This window comes from Rhineura floridana, chromosome 3 (genome assembly GCF_030035675.1).
Source record: "Rhineura floridana isolate rRhiFlo1 chromosome 3, rRhiFlo1.hap2, whole genome shotgun sequence".
NCBI lineage: Eukaryota > Metazoa > Chordata > Lepidosauria > Squamata > Rhineuridae > Rhineura > Rhineura floridana.
The window spans coordinates 195891772-195907124 of NC_084482.1; the positions used below are offsets into that span (position 1 = coordinate 195891772).

The 15353-nt window shown below is 42.6% G+C and overlaps 1 protein-coding gene across 4 annotated transcripts in view; it reads right to left on the reverse strand.

The window, feature by feature from the left end:
• Nucleotides 1–12677, reverse strand: part of POU5F1 (POU class 5 homeobox 1) — a 33978-nt gene extending 21301 nt beyond the window's left edge. The window contains exon 1 of one of the 4 annotated variants that reach the window (XM_061619264.1): nucleotides 11131–12677. In XM_061619264.1, coding sequence (XP_061475248.1) covers nucleotides 11131–11742 — 612 coding nt within the window. In that variant the 5' untranslated portion in view covers nucleotides 11743–12677. The remainder of the gene's footprint in view (nucleotides 1–11130) is intronic. The other 3 variants (XM_061619261.1, XM_061619260.1, XM_061619262.1) reach the window with 3 other exon arrangements.
• Between the last annotated feature and the right edge of the window lie 2676 nt (nucleotides 12678–15353).

Below are 15353 nucleotides of genomic sequence, written 5' to 3' on the forward strand. Positions count from 1 at the left end.
GCTGTCTTCATATCTCCAACCCAGGGAGTTTGTATGCTTTTAAATACCTAAGAAGTGGCACAAGTTTGTATAGGCCCCACATCACCACTCAAAAACTGACAAGTTCTCTCACTTCAAGTATTTGGGGTAGGGGGTACATCACACAAAAGAATTGTAGCTGCTAGCAAGGACCATCATGATTTTGCTACAACCACTCTGTCTTTTTTTGGGAGGTGGGGAGAACCACAGTTCTCTCAAAAACAAAAACAAAAAGGAAGTTTGAGGGATTGCATTTTGGGAAAATTAAGAGGCTGGCCACAATCATGGCCACCAGAGGCCCATGAGACACCACTCTGCTGAGGCCTCCCTCAACAGTGGTACCAGTCTTGAGTGGGTAAGTTAAAAATAAAAAATAAAAACCGTGTCACCTACTAGGAGGGTCATCTCATTTTGTGGAGAAGTAACGTCTTAAGGCATAGCTTGTGAAGCCAGAAAATAACTTTTGTCTTTGCTACTACCTTTTTATCGGGCTGGGAACACTGCTGCCCACTCACAGCAATACTAAAAATCTTGGGTTTCTAATTCCACCCCTCCATGGGCAGCTCTGGAAGAGAAAAAAAAAGTCTGAAGGATGGGAATGTGTGGTCCTCCAGGTGTTTATTTAAGACATTTAATTACCAACAAAAAGCAATCATAATGCCAAAATACAATTTAAAAATCAGAAGAATCAGAAGAATATGAAGATCAAATAAAGAACATTTTTCAGGCTTTAAACTTAGTTGATAGAGAACCAGAAGAACTATGGATTTAGAAACCTTATCAGGGAAGAATACAAAAAGACAATACCTCTAGTTAAAAGCAGAGAAAGACCTCAATGGATGACTGAAGAACCTCTTAAAATGGTTAAAGAAAGAGGGAAAGCAAAAGCAAAAGGAGAGAAAAACACGGTCAGAACCCTAAATGTAATAATACACCGACTAGTACATAGGGACAAAGAAAACCATTGCAATAGTTATTGTATAGAAATAGAAGAGGACAACAAAAAAGGTAGAATAAGAGCCCTATTCCAAAAGATTACAGATATTAAAGGGAAATTTAAGCCAAGAGTAGTGAAGTGGAATAGTCAACAGGGGAATGCACTGACTGACTGAGATGAAATAAAAGGAAGATGGAAGCAATACACTGAAGAACTGTATAAAAGAGATGCCAGGATGACAGATTCATTCCCAGAGGAACCATATGATGAAGAACCAGAAATTTTAGAATGTGAGGTGAAAGCTGCTCTTAAAATACTTGGAAGAAACAAATCACCAGGAACAAATGGCATACCAGTAGAGTTGCTACAAGTTACTGAGACTAAATCTGCCCAAACTTTGACAAAAAGTTGTCAACAAATATGGAAAACTAAACAATGGCCCACAGACTGGAAGCATTCCATATATATCCCAATTCCAAAGAAAAGGAATGCAGTAATTATTGAACTATTGGCTTAATATCCCATGCAAGTAAAGTAATGCTCAAGATTCTACAACAAAGGCTCTTACAATATATGGAGTGAGAAATGCCAGACGTCCAAGCTGGATTTAGAAAAGAGGTACTAGAGATTATATTGCAAGCACACGTTGGATAATGGAACGGACCAAGGAGTTTCAGAAGAAAATCTCCCTGCGCTTTATATATTACAGCAAAGCCTTTGATTGTGTAGATCATGAAAAACTATGAAATGCTTTAAAAGAAATGGGGGTGCCATAGCATCCGATTGTCCTGATGCGCAACCTATACTCTGGACAAGAGGCTTAAGGACAGAATATGGAGAAACCGATTGGTTCCCCATCAGAAAGGGTGTGAGACAGGGGTGTATTTTATCACCCTATTTGTTTAATCTATACACAGAATATACGATACAGAAAGCGGGATTGGACCAAGATGAAGGAGGTGTGAAAACTGGAAAGAGAAATATCAATAATTTGAGATATGCAGACGATACCATACTACTAGCAGAAACCAGTAATGATTTGAAACTAATGCTGTTGAAAGTTAGAGGAAAGCACAAAAGCAGGACTACAGCTGACCGTCAAGAAGACTAAAGTAATGACGACAGAAGATTTATGTAACTTTAAAGTTGACAATGAGAACATTGAACTTGTCAAGGATTATCAATACGTGGCACAATCAAGAAATTAGAAGGCGGCTAGAACTAGGGAGGGCAGCTATGAGAGAACTAGAAAAGGTTCTCAAATCCAAAGATGTATCACTGAACACTAAAGTTGGGATCATTCAGACCATGGTATTCCCTATCTCTATGTGTAGATGTAAAAGTTGGACAGTGAAAAAAGTGGATAAGAAAAAAACAACTAATTTGAAATGTGGTGTTAGAGGAGAGCTTTGCAGATACCATGGACCGCGAAAAAGACCAATAATTGGGTGTTTGAACAAAGTAAACCAGAACTATTACTAGAAGCTAAAATGATGAAACTGGGGTTATCATAATCTGGACACATAATGAGAAGACATGATTCATTAGAAAAGACAATAATGCTGGGGAAAACAGAAGGGAGTAGAAAAACAGGAAGACCAAACAAAAGATGGATTGATTCCATAAAGTAAGACACAGACCTGAACTTACAATCTGAACAGGGTTGTTTATAATAGATGCTATTGGAGGTTGCCGATTCGTAGGGTAGCCATAAATCGTAATCGACTTGAGGGCATATAACAACAACATATGCCACTTAATCATTTGCATTTCTAAGTGGTGTTAAGACTACCATTCCAGTCATCCCTAGTCAGCACAGCCAATGTTTAGAGATGATGGGAGTTGTAAAAATGGAAATGGACTGCCTTCAACTCGATCCCTGACTTATGGCTACCCTATGAATAGGGTTTTCATGGTAAGCGGTATTCAGAGGGGGTTTACCATTGCCTCCCTCTGAGGTTAGTCCTCCCCAGCTGGCCAGGGTCTGCTCAGCTTGCCACAGCTGCACAAGCCAGCCCCTTCCTTGTCGCAACTGCCAGCGGGGGGGGGGGGGACAACTGGGCTCCTTGGGACTATGCAGCTTGCCCACGGCATACAACTTAATCATTTGCATTTCTAAGTGGTGTTAAGACTACCACTCCAGTCATCCCTAGTCAGCACAGCCAATGTTTAGAGATGATGGGAGTTGTAGTCTACCAAAATTCCCCATCCCTGGTCTAAAGGAAGAAGTCAGGCAGACAGCACAAGAATGGCACTTGAGCAATGGATTGGTAAGAGAATGGGGAAGGGGGGGAGATTTTTCTCCAAATTGCAGAAGAAGTGGTAGAATCCAGAGGCAACCATAGTGCCTCAGGAAACGATGTGAAAGTTTTCCAAAAGATGCTCAGTCTGCTGTTCCACATAAAACTTGTTTCAAAATCATTTATTCTTGGTAGCTTGTCTGCCTGTAGTTTGATCCCCATTGTCCTCTTTTGTGCCAAGGTAGCTATCTGACAGTCCTTCGCATTTGAAAAGACCATTCCAACAAAGTCTTTGTAGTCAGATTGCCTTTTCTTTAAGGTTTTTCCCCCTGGAATGCTTGGAAGACAAATCATCAACCTGTGGTTTATGTTTTAGTAGAAACTTAAAATCAGAGTCAGGGGCCAAGTATGGGGGGAGAGGAAGAAAAAAGGGTACATGGTACTTAGACATATGGGTCAGGGATGGGAGAAGAGGAAAGCCCAGGCTGTAACACCATTATCATGAGGGGGGAAACTGAGGATCTGTAATAGTCAATGCTTGAGGATTTTTATGGAAACTTGTATTCCCATACTTTTTGTCTACAAAAATGTGTGCTTCTACAATTAAACTAGGACATGTAGTTTGACAAATACTTGCACACCTGTGATATGGTCACTCAACAACTAACAGCCCAAGTTCCTTGTATATACAGCGGGGGGGGGGGAGAGAGAGCTGATACAAACGCACCATAATAATCAGCGATGTTGATCCCAAGGACAACAGGAGCCAGTGCTACTGATCTTTATTTTTACATTTATACCCAACTTTCCTCCAAGGAGCTTATAGTGGTATACATGGTTCTTCCCCTCCCCATTTTATCCTCAAAACAACCCTGTGAAGTAGGTCAGGCTAAGCAAATAGCCCAAGCCACCCAGTGAACTTCATATCCGAATGGGAATTTGAACCCTAATCTCCCGGGTCCTAGTCCAACACTCTTCAACACTGGCAGGCCTAAAATATGTGAGTAAGTATCTAGCTCGCTCTCACTTATGCAGAGTCACCATATTGCCATGTCTGGTTAGAAATACAAAATCAGGCAACCTTGTGAAACACTGCAAGTGAAATGCTACATCTGAAGGAAAAATAGTATTTAAGCCTTCTTTTGGTGAAAGAATGAACTACTCCACTTACCTTAATAAATGAGATTTACAAAGAAAAAACTGCAGGTAGTTTTGAGTGAAGTGTGCATAGCACTGCAGATTTTTGCACACCAATAATGACTGTGGCAGAAACTGAAGGAAGTTTTAGCAAGTGAGCACTCATTAAAAAACCTGAAGGCTTTTTTGCTATGGGGCAAGAATTGTTAAGCTACCTAGTTATTTTGTCAATCAAGTGTGAATTTACAAGAGAAACTGACTTTCAAGAGAATTCTGGAAAAAGCCCAGAAAAAAATTAAGCTTTAGTTGGTCTGTTTATAAAAACGTTTGCAGCTATATTGGTCCATTAGAATGTTTAAAAAACCAATAAAAACAGAGCAACAAGTTTATTAAGATCAACAAAAAGCTGATGACCAAAACAGCCAATCGAGCTCTGTAGGACTCTTCTTTGGACTGGATGTTTTGTTAAAAATAGTAAAAGTGTGGGGGGAGATGTTTAGGAGGATGGTTAAAAAGCTCTAATGCAGGCCATGGTATAATTTAGGAAATGTAGCAAATCTAATTTCAGAATTAAAACAGAAATTTATTTTATAACTCATTAAATTATAAACTAGGATGAGGGAAGCCCATTTGTATGGGGGGAGTGGCTTCCAAAATTATTCTTGGGACTTGATCAGTGTCAATTCAGTATCAATAGCCAACTCCCTTGTAAAGCCATAATTTCATGGCAGTGAATTCCATAAATTAGTTATACATTGTGGGAAGCAGATGGATTCCCTCATTGAGCAGGGGGTTGGACTCAATGGCCTTATGGACCCCTTCCAACTCTACTATTCTATTATTCCTTTTTGGAGGATAAGGCTACCAATGGCTGCTAGCCATGATGGCTATGTCCCACTTCTACTGTTGGAGGGAGCTTGCCTCTGAATATTAGTTGCTGGGAATCACAAGGGTGCTGTTGCATTCAAGTTCTACTTGTGGGCTTCTCATAGGCATCTGGTTGGCCACCGTGAAGATCCAGCAGGGCTCTTTATGTTTCATTTCCACTGCCAATCAATTGTGCTGGGTGACCAGAATTCTTGTGTCATGGAAGAAAAATCCCTCCCCCACCTTCACCATATTTAGTTTTATAAACTACTGGTCTGTACCGTCTTTACCATTCAGTAAGAGCAACTGAGAATATTTTGCTTAGTTCCTCACCTAGAAATTTAGAAAAGCCATCCCAAGATCTGAACAACTTTCGCCCAGTCTCAAATTTGCCATTCTTAGGCAAGGCGACTGAGCGGGTGGTGGCAAAACAGTTGCAAGCGCACTTGGAGGAAGCGGATTATCTGGATCCATTTCAATCGGGCTTCAGGCCTGGACATGGGACTGAAACAGCCTTGGTCACCTTGGTAGATGATATGAGGAGGGCGTGGGATAGGGGCGAATGCACCTTCCTTGTCCTCCTTGATCTCTCAGCGGCTTTCGATACCGTTGACCACGTTATCCTCCTGGACCGCCTGAAGAGGTTAGGCATGGGGGGCACTGTATTGCAGTGGTTCCATTCCTTCCTCTCTGGTAGGTACCAAAGAGTGGCATTGGAGGATGAGGTTTCGGATCCTTGGCCTCTCACTTGTGGGGTGCCATAGGGTTCCATCCTCTCCCCAATGCTGTTCAACATCTATATAAAGCCGCTGGGGGCAATCATCAGGAGATTTGGGCTGCAATGTCATCAGTATGCGGATGACACACAGCTCTATCTCTCATTTAAATCTTCACCGAGGTTGGCTGTAGAAACCCTGTCCAAGTGCCTGGAGTCGGTGAGTGGCTGGATGAGAAGGAATAAGCTGAAGCTGAACCCTGACAAAACCGAGGTACTGTTTGTGGGAGACAAGGGAAGGCTGGGGGATGTGGACCTGGTGCTCAATGGGGTACATTTGCCCCTGAAAGACCAGGTCCGCAGCCTGGGGGTCATTCTTGACTCCCAGCTGACCATGGAGGCTCAAGGCTCAAGGCTCGGCTGTGAGCCGGGCGGCGCAGTATCAACTCCATCTGATACGGAGGCTGCACCCCTACCTTCCCAACCATCTTCTCCCACTGGTAGTACATGCCCTGGTCACCTCTCGCCTAGACTACTGTAATGTGCTCTACGTGGGGTTACCCTTGAAAATGGTCCGGAAGCTGCAACTGGTACAGAATGCGGCGGCTCGTCTGATTAAAGGCAGCCGCCGGCAAGATCACATCACTCCAGTGCTGAAGGAGTTGCACTGGCTACCGGTTGTTTACCGGGCCCAATTCAAGGTGTTGGTTTTGACCTTTAAAACCCTATACGGTTTTAGCCCAGTCTATCTGAAGGAGCGCCTCCAGCATCGTCAGGGATGCCACTCAACAAGATCAGCCTCAGAAGACCTTCTCTCGATCCCACCGGTTAAAACAGCTAGACTGGTGAGGACTAGAGAGAGGGCTTTTTCAATAGTGGCCCCCACCCTGTGGAACTCTCTCCCAAATGATCTCCGCCATGCCGCTTCTATGATGAGCTTCCGCCAGGCCTTGAAGACCTGGCTCTTCAGGCAGGCTTTTGGGGTGGGTTAGGTTTCTTACTGTTATGGTTTTAAATTTTAATGTTTTAATGTATTGTTTTATCTTGTACGTCGCCCAGAGTGGCTGGACAACCAGCCAGATGGGTGACTAATAAATTAAATAAATAATAATAAATAATAATCATCCCTCACCTCAAGTAAGAGATGGAGCACTTGTGCTAAAATAAATTTAATACTCATTAAAATTGCACTAGTTTTTTTGCAGCCACATCAAAGGCTTCTTCAGGAGGAAAGAAAGGATATAAATTCAATAAATAATAACAATACTGCTGACTCGCATTCAGTTTACATCATAGACTATTTTTTTATTAAAGTATTTATAAGCCACATTTCTAAAAAAAGTACATCAAGGCAGCTTACAATACACAAAAACATAAAGTTAAAAACAATAATATTAAATAATATAATATAATTAATAAAAATATTGAAGACTATTAGGTCCAGGCCTCAGCACCCCAGTCAAAACCTCCTGCCAGTCTTATGCGGAACTTTTAAAGAGCAATCTTTGACTACAGTTTTTCTGTCATATGAATCCACTTGACAATGATACAATCCAGCCCAAATTCAACAGTTTGCTAACCATAATGTCATGGGAAATTCTGTCAACTGCTTTACTGAAATCAAGATAAATTACATCCAACAGCCATCCCCACAATCCAATCAAAACCTAGTGGGTGCCAGCATGGATATGTCAAGAATAAATCCGGCCAGACTAAATCACTCTATTGTTATCAAGATGCTTCTAATATCTTGTAGCATCTTCCCTGGTATTGAAGTTAAACTAAACAGGTCTCTAGTTTCATGGATCTCACCCACTTTAAAGATTAGACAATATTTACCTGCCTCCAGTACTATAGCATCTCATCTGTTCTAAAGATGTCACAGTAACATGGTTTTCTCTGGCCACCAACTCCAACAAGATTCAGCAGGCTCTATTCAATGTCCCCCAGTATTTGTACGTATGATGGTGGTAGTAGCAGTCTGATGAAACCATAAACTCATCCATACCCTCAATTAGTTTCTTCGCTCTTAAAGAACATTTGGGGGCAATGGAGGATTCCTAAGTACAGGAATTGTTCACAACACTGTTCTTCAAGCTTGGGTTCCCAGATGTTGTTGAATTACAACTCCCATCTTTCCTGGCAGTTGGCCAAGCTGGCTGAGGATGATGCGAGTTGTAGTCTAACCATATCTGGAGCCCTAAGGTTGAAGAAAATTGGCTTACATGATATCTCCATGTGGCTTCAACACACACACCCATACATACATACACTGATCCCACTACTTTCATCTGGACACTCCTCTCCACCGCCCCTAAAATGCTTGCTTCTCATCCACTGTGGGCAGCTAGTCACTTGTTCTGCTCTGCTGTTCTTTCCCCCCACCTCACCCCTGTTCAGAATCCCTAAGAGAAACTAGAAATCCTAAGAAGCTGGTGGTAGAACTCAAAGCCAGCCTGAAAGCCATGCCTCTTAGCCTAGAAACCATTTCCCTTAATACTGATATGCAAAGTGTGGACCAGAGCGAAGGAGGAAAATTCTGTACACACTCATAGAAAATAACATTCTGCACCTGCTCCTAAGTACTCTCTTCCTAATTGGCAACACAAAATCCATGAATATCCTAGTAGGGGGAGCAGGTTCCATAGCTAGGGAATCATGCGCTGTAACTCAATAGATTCACATCTGCTCCACATAGCTAAAAACACACCGATTGTGAGCTTTTCCAGAACAAACTTAGGTTAAGAGGATTGCTTTCGGTCCATCCTACAACAGAAATATAACAATGTATAGATCCTTTTTAAAAATGATGATCAGAAAGCTAGAAAAGGTACAGAAAAGGGGAATTGCATCTGATTAAGTAGACAGTTGTACCATAATTAATTTGATTGTCTTTAAAGTGCTACAGGACTCATATGTATTGCTACAACAAACCAACATGGAAGGGATTGCAGCATTTTTCCAAGAAGATTAAGGTGTCTGAAGCTTCTCAGTTAAGAAAAAGATGGAAGAAGTGTGACAAGAATATAACAAATGGCAAGGAAAAATTCCTGCTGGGAAGAAGGGTGGGATATAAATCAAATAATAAATAATAAAATAAATAAATAATTGGAAGAGACCATGTTTATTTTCGATTTATCCTCTCACAACACTTAGACCTCTAGGTCACTCTATAAAATTGAATGGACTGACAAAAAGAAAGTACTTCATATGAATCATTGTTACCTTTTGGAATTTCCCACTGCAGGACATGGGGAACAGCTACGGGCTTAGGGAACGTTGCAAGGGGGAATTAGATTAACTTAACGAGGATATAGCTATTAACCATGAGACCTAAGCAGAACCTCTATGTACAGGAGTAACCTATCACTGGATACCAGTTGCTGGGAACAAACAACAAGGGTTGCTGGCTTCCTGCCCTGCTTGTCTGCTTCCTAAAACCACCTACCTAGTTACTGTTGGCAAAAAAGACACTTAACTACATAGAAGAGCCCTGCTGGATCAGGTCTATGTAATAAATTCTAGAAGTAGTAGCAGGGAAAATTCAAAGCTTAATTTCTAAAAAGAAAACACTGGAGTTCAGACCTACCCAGGACCACCACATCTAGAAACCCTAGACAGAGACTCAAAAATACAGAACACGTCATCATCATGCCCCATCCGTGCAATTAAGCATAGCCCAGCCACCAAGTCACTTGAACTAGAGAGCAGATCAACCAGACTAGAGTTTTCAGACCTCTACCATAACAGTTCAAATCCCTGCAAAGCCCTAAGCTTAAAAGATGGTCTTGAGCAAGTTATTGAAATCTCAGCCCCAGTTTAGCTCTCTGCTAGTAGTTGCAAAAATGAATAGAGGTAGTTACTATCAAGGACTTTGCTCCTTTAAGACTGATATCGATCTGTGGCTTTAACACCAAACCGGGATTTTTCTCTCCTTTACCCCACTACCTGAAAATAAGAGAGATTCCCTTACTAACTGATATACTATGTGAACTAAGGGGTACCTGATTAAGTTAACGGACAAGACAAACCCAGCATAATGGAAACAAACATACATGCACATCTATCGCACCACTTACTTATTTCTCTAATTTTCACATTTCACATTGACAAACCACAGCCGACGATTTGAAGAAGGATTTGAAGTTGGATTCTATCCACAATACTACACTGGCTCCCTATGACTCTACAGAGTTCTTAATCGAAGCAAGCAAAGATTTAATCTAGAAGCCTATCCAAAGCCAATAGCATTTTCAACAGCATATCACAAACAGATCCAATTCATCATAGATTTTGTGCATGTATACCACAGAGGTGACATCTTCACTACATTCTCAGAGGATAGGAACATTTAGTGGCCATTAACTGTCACTAAATGAGAAAAAAAAGTTGAACTTGTCAAGGATTATCAATATCTTGGCACAATCATTAACCAACATGGAGTCAATAGTCAAGAAATCAGAAGAAGGCTAGGACTGGGGAGGGCAGCTGTGAGAGAACTAGGAAAGGTCCTCAAATGTAAAGATGTATCACTGAACACTAAAGTCAGGATCATTCAGACCATGGTATTTCCGATCTCTGTGTATGGATGTGAAAGTTGGACAGTGAAAAAAGCGGATAAGGGAAAAATCAACTCATTTGAAATGTGGTGTTGTAGACGTTCTTTGTGGATACCATGGATTGCAAAAAAGACAAATAATTGAGTGTTAGAACAAATTAAACCAGAACTATCACTAGAAGCTAAAATGATGAAACTGAGGATATACTTTGGACACATAATGAGAAGACATGATTCATTAGAAAAGACAATGATTTTTGGGAAAAACAGAAGGGAGTAGATAAAGAGGAAGGCCAAACAAGAGATGGCTTGATTCCATAAAGGAAGCCACAGACCTGAACTTACAAGATCTGAACAGGGTGGTTCATGACAGATGCTCTTGGAGGTCACTAATTCAAAGGGTCACCATAAGTTGTAGTCAACTTGGAGGCACATAACAAAAGTTACAAAATATTCCATTATAGTGGCCACTTGTAGGAGCAGGCTACTGTTACACTCTTTTGAGGAGCCTCAAGCATTTGAATAGACCCTGCCTGGGACAACTGGGTTAGGGACACAGCTCAGTGGCAGAGGATCTGTTTGCATGCAGAAGGCCCCAAGTTCAATCCCAGACATCGGACTAATAGGGCTGGGGGAGACCCGCATCTGACATCCTTACCTCATCTCCACTACCACCATCTTCCTTGACTTCTCCACAGGCCGCCTGCCCACCTGGACTGCTGCTACCATCACTGCTGGGACTGATGTCAGCACTGCCCATCTCCTCAACCTGGCTAGCTGGACTGCTGGAAGAATGAGGCTCACTGCCAGGTGAGGCAGCCTCCCTGCTATCACCAGGTGCGTTGCAGGCAGAGGTGGTAGGTGCAAGGCATCCTCCTGTCCAGGAGTGTGCATAGGAGGGCCCTGGCTGGTCAAAGTCAGGCTCCACCTTGATGTCAGGCTTTGGGCCTTGGCAGGGCTCCCCAGACTGAGGGATCCCATAAGGCCCCATCACAACCCCAGGGTGGTGACTCCAGGCATCCCCACCTGCAGGAAAAGTGTACCAAGTTCGGGGAGCTTCTCCACCAGGGTGGGACTCCATCATCCCTCCCTGGGGTCCATAATCAGGCTTGAACCCAAATCCCTGTCCAAAGGCTGCCCCGTTAAAGGCTTCAGGCAAGAAGCCTCCTGTAGCTTCATGGTGAGGGGCAGCAGGGAGATTGGTGAGGTGGAGGCCTTGGACAGGGAAAGGATATGGGCGACCTAATTCTCGGCCCAAGTGGCCAGCCATGGTTGACTTATTTTCAAAGAGTGATGTTAAAACCTCAAATGTCCAGCAGGAAGTATAGCTCTCCCTTCTAATTTGGAGACAGTCAACGGTACCTGAGAAAGAGGTGGGGAACTTAACTACTTCTCAAAACTGATGTAGTGATGCTAACCGAGGCACGATCCACACAGCCAAAAAAACCCCGCAGGCCCTAAATCTTTCTTCGCCACCACCCAAAGGTTCACCAAACCGAACTTCTCTTTTCTTCAGTTCTTGCAACCACTAAGAGGATCTTGCCACCAGCGACTCTAAACCGAAGCCAACTTTAGTACTACTCACAGTTCACAGTCGATTCTGTTTGGGATGAGAAAAGGGTGCGGGGGGGGGGTTATGATGGCAAAAAGCGGAGCCAGCTGACCAGCAGCTAGTTAAAAAGTGAGTAGGAGACACGCTGCATCCAGGATAAGAAGCGCCAGATTCTCACTACTGCAGGTTTCTTTTAAAAAAAAAAGTGAGGGGAGAAGAAATCCAAGTCAGCGGGGATAGAAAAGCCCAAGGAAAAGGCAAATGCAAGGTGGGGTGTGCAGAAAAGATGCCGAAAATATATTTAGTTGTATTCAAGGCGATATGGAAGAGCCTGCGAAGTTTCCCGGCTGAGAGATACCAGCCAGAAGTCAAGCAACCGAGTCCCAATAGCACCAAGTAATATGCGAGGCCCGCTCCTCCAGCAAAGGAAGAAGGAAAGCGCCTCCTCACACGCTCAAAGGGTTGGTGGCTTTGGAGCCATCCTAAAAACTAAGCCGCCCTCTGGTTTAAAGAGCCCCGTCGTGACCACTCCTCTTCTCCAGGTATTGGCCAAAGGGGGGAGGGAAGAGAGTAGAGACATTCAGGCCCCCACCCGCTCCACCTCTTGGGACAGAGAACCAGCTTCTCCCTCCTCCCTGCTCGTAGTTTCAAAGGGCCAGTACCACCACCAATGCCATGGCCCAACAGCTCAGCGGGCTGAAGTACCTGCCATTCTGCAGCCCATAGGGCCCATTCAGGCCTAGACAATAGAGCTCGGGCCTACCCTGGGGGAGGAAAAAGAGACTGGAGATTGTGGTGTGTGATGGCTGAGTGGGAGGGGAGAGGATTTGGGCGAGCGATGGAGTGCTTCAAAGCCAAAGGGGAAATGAGGGAGGAGATCAGAAGCCTGGCAAGAGGGAGCCAGGATGCCCTGGGTGGATGGGAAGGAGCGGGTGGGCTAGGTGCCAGCAAGCACATTTGGGGTTCCTGGGAGGTGAAGGGGAGCTGTTGGTTAGGGGTACAGAGGGCTGCATTTCTGAGTTATCTAGGAAGGGAGTGGATATTAATTCATTATGAGCAAGGGTCAACAGTATTCAGCAGTACTTAGCTTTGCTTTGAGTGTTCAGCACTCCTTTGTTTATCTTAGAAATGCCATCATTTCTTGGTCCTGTGGGAACAATGGTTGCCCCCTTTTCTTTCTTTCTGGCAGAGCCCTGTAGTTGCTGACTAGCAGGCAGATGTTCAACAGGTAAAAAGATGTCCATCTAGCTTGGGAGTGGGGAGCCTGTGACCTTCCTGATGATGCTGGTCCAAAAGTCCCATCCTCTCTAACTATTGGCCCTGCTGGCTGGGGCTGGTAGGAGCTGGAGTCCCAACAACCATCTGGAAGGCCACAGGTGCCCCTGATCTGGCTACACCTCCACTCTGGGGAAAAGGCTGCACCTATTTGGTGCCTGTCTGTCATGTAGCTGTTAAAGACACAGAAAAGCCTACCAGGAAAAAAAAGTGGCCAACCTATGTAGAAGGATAGTACAGTACAGGAGTAGGGGAGCAAATGCCAGGACACTTAGGTTCATTGAGAAGGAAGTGGTGCCTACAGGCCAGAGGTGGGGACACCAGGACAAAGCAAACTTCTTTAGTAATTTATGTATTTGAAGAGGTCAAGGCAGTATGCATGGTTTTCCCCATTTTATCCTTTTAATGATCCTATGGGGTAGCTTAGGCTAACAAATATGGATTGGCTCAGGGTCAGCCAGCGAGCTTCATGGCTGAGTGGGGATTTGAATCTTGGGCTTCTCAGGCCTAGCCCAACATTCTTAAGTGCTACACAGATGAGAGCTAGCTAGAACTATATATCAAATTTAACAGCCTTTATTTTATATGATTTATTTCCCTTAGGTACAAAATAAAATAGAAGATTAAAACGATAAATCATTTAAAAATGTCTACATCCTTAAATATTATACAATAAAGAATAGGATAAAATAATTACCCTTTTAACACGGTAATACACAACTTGCTGAATACAGCCAGGTTGTCTGAGAAATCCCATGTATTCTGCAGCTAAGATTTAAATTTTAAATCGTCGTCAGCCTATCCATTTTTGCTAAAGCTTCAGGTCTGTATTGATTCCAATGTGGATAAATGGGCTACATTGGTCTCCAATGGATTACATCTTCATTTTCATGAATATTAATAACAGTAATCTTATTCAAGAGCATTGTCCTTCACATTTTCAGCAGGCAAATTTTCTGTTCTCCATGCTTTTGCTAACAACTAGCGTGCCAGTGGCTATGGTGCAGTCCTATACATGCCTACTCAGAATTAGTCATTGAGTTAAATGAGGTGTACAGAATTGCAGCCTTAGTCTTTAGTGGATGTCTTTGGGATTGGATTGCATTACATTTCCCTTTCAAAATGGAGCCCAATGCAACTAGCAACAACATGCCAAAACAAATTCAATAATATCAAAAACAACAAATCAAACAATAAGAAAAAAAAGCTAACAAATGAATCAGTAACTCAAACAGTTTAGTACTCAAGGGGGGATTCGATTCAGCTCAATAAATAAGAGTACAAAATTCATAAACTTTAAATCAACAAATTCCTACAGTACACACATTTCTGCTGCATTTGTGAAGTCCAATCTTATGTATATTTACTCAGAAGTAACTCCAACTGAGATCAGTAACACTGAAGCTACAATCCTAAATTCATTTACCTGGGAGTGAATTCAGTGGAGCTTACTTCTGAGTAGATAAGGTTAAATTTGCAGCCTGAGTTCATTTCAGTGAATATGATCTTGCTTATAATGTTGAAATAGAGGAAATGTAATTTTCTAAAAAGGTGATGGGGGTGAGAGTAGACATGATAGAGGTTTATCAAATTATGCATGGGTGTGAAAACATTGGACAGAAGTAATTTTCTGTGTCCCATAATATTGGTGCTTGGGGTCTTGTTTCCAAACAACTCCTATAGAAAGAAATATTTACAGGTCAGTCCTATGCATGCAAGCTCAGAAATAGTTTAGATATAAAAACCCCATGGGATTTACTTTTTAGTGGATGTACTTGATTACACTGTTTCATCTCATTGCACTGTTACTCTCTGTTATTCTTTGTCCCTGTGATCACAACACATATATCAAATGTTCCATGAAGTCTAAACTAGGTAGTTTGTTGGTGTTGTACAAACTGTTGTACTATGTTTCTTCCCAACTTTGGGTGCAGTTTCTCCCCATTTTCTTCTAAAAACGTTTTGTAAAAGGTTCAACTCAGCAGTAGTAAAGTTGGTTGGACAACTAAAAGTCATGTAGCACAGTCCTACACGTATTTACTCGGAAGTATGTC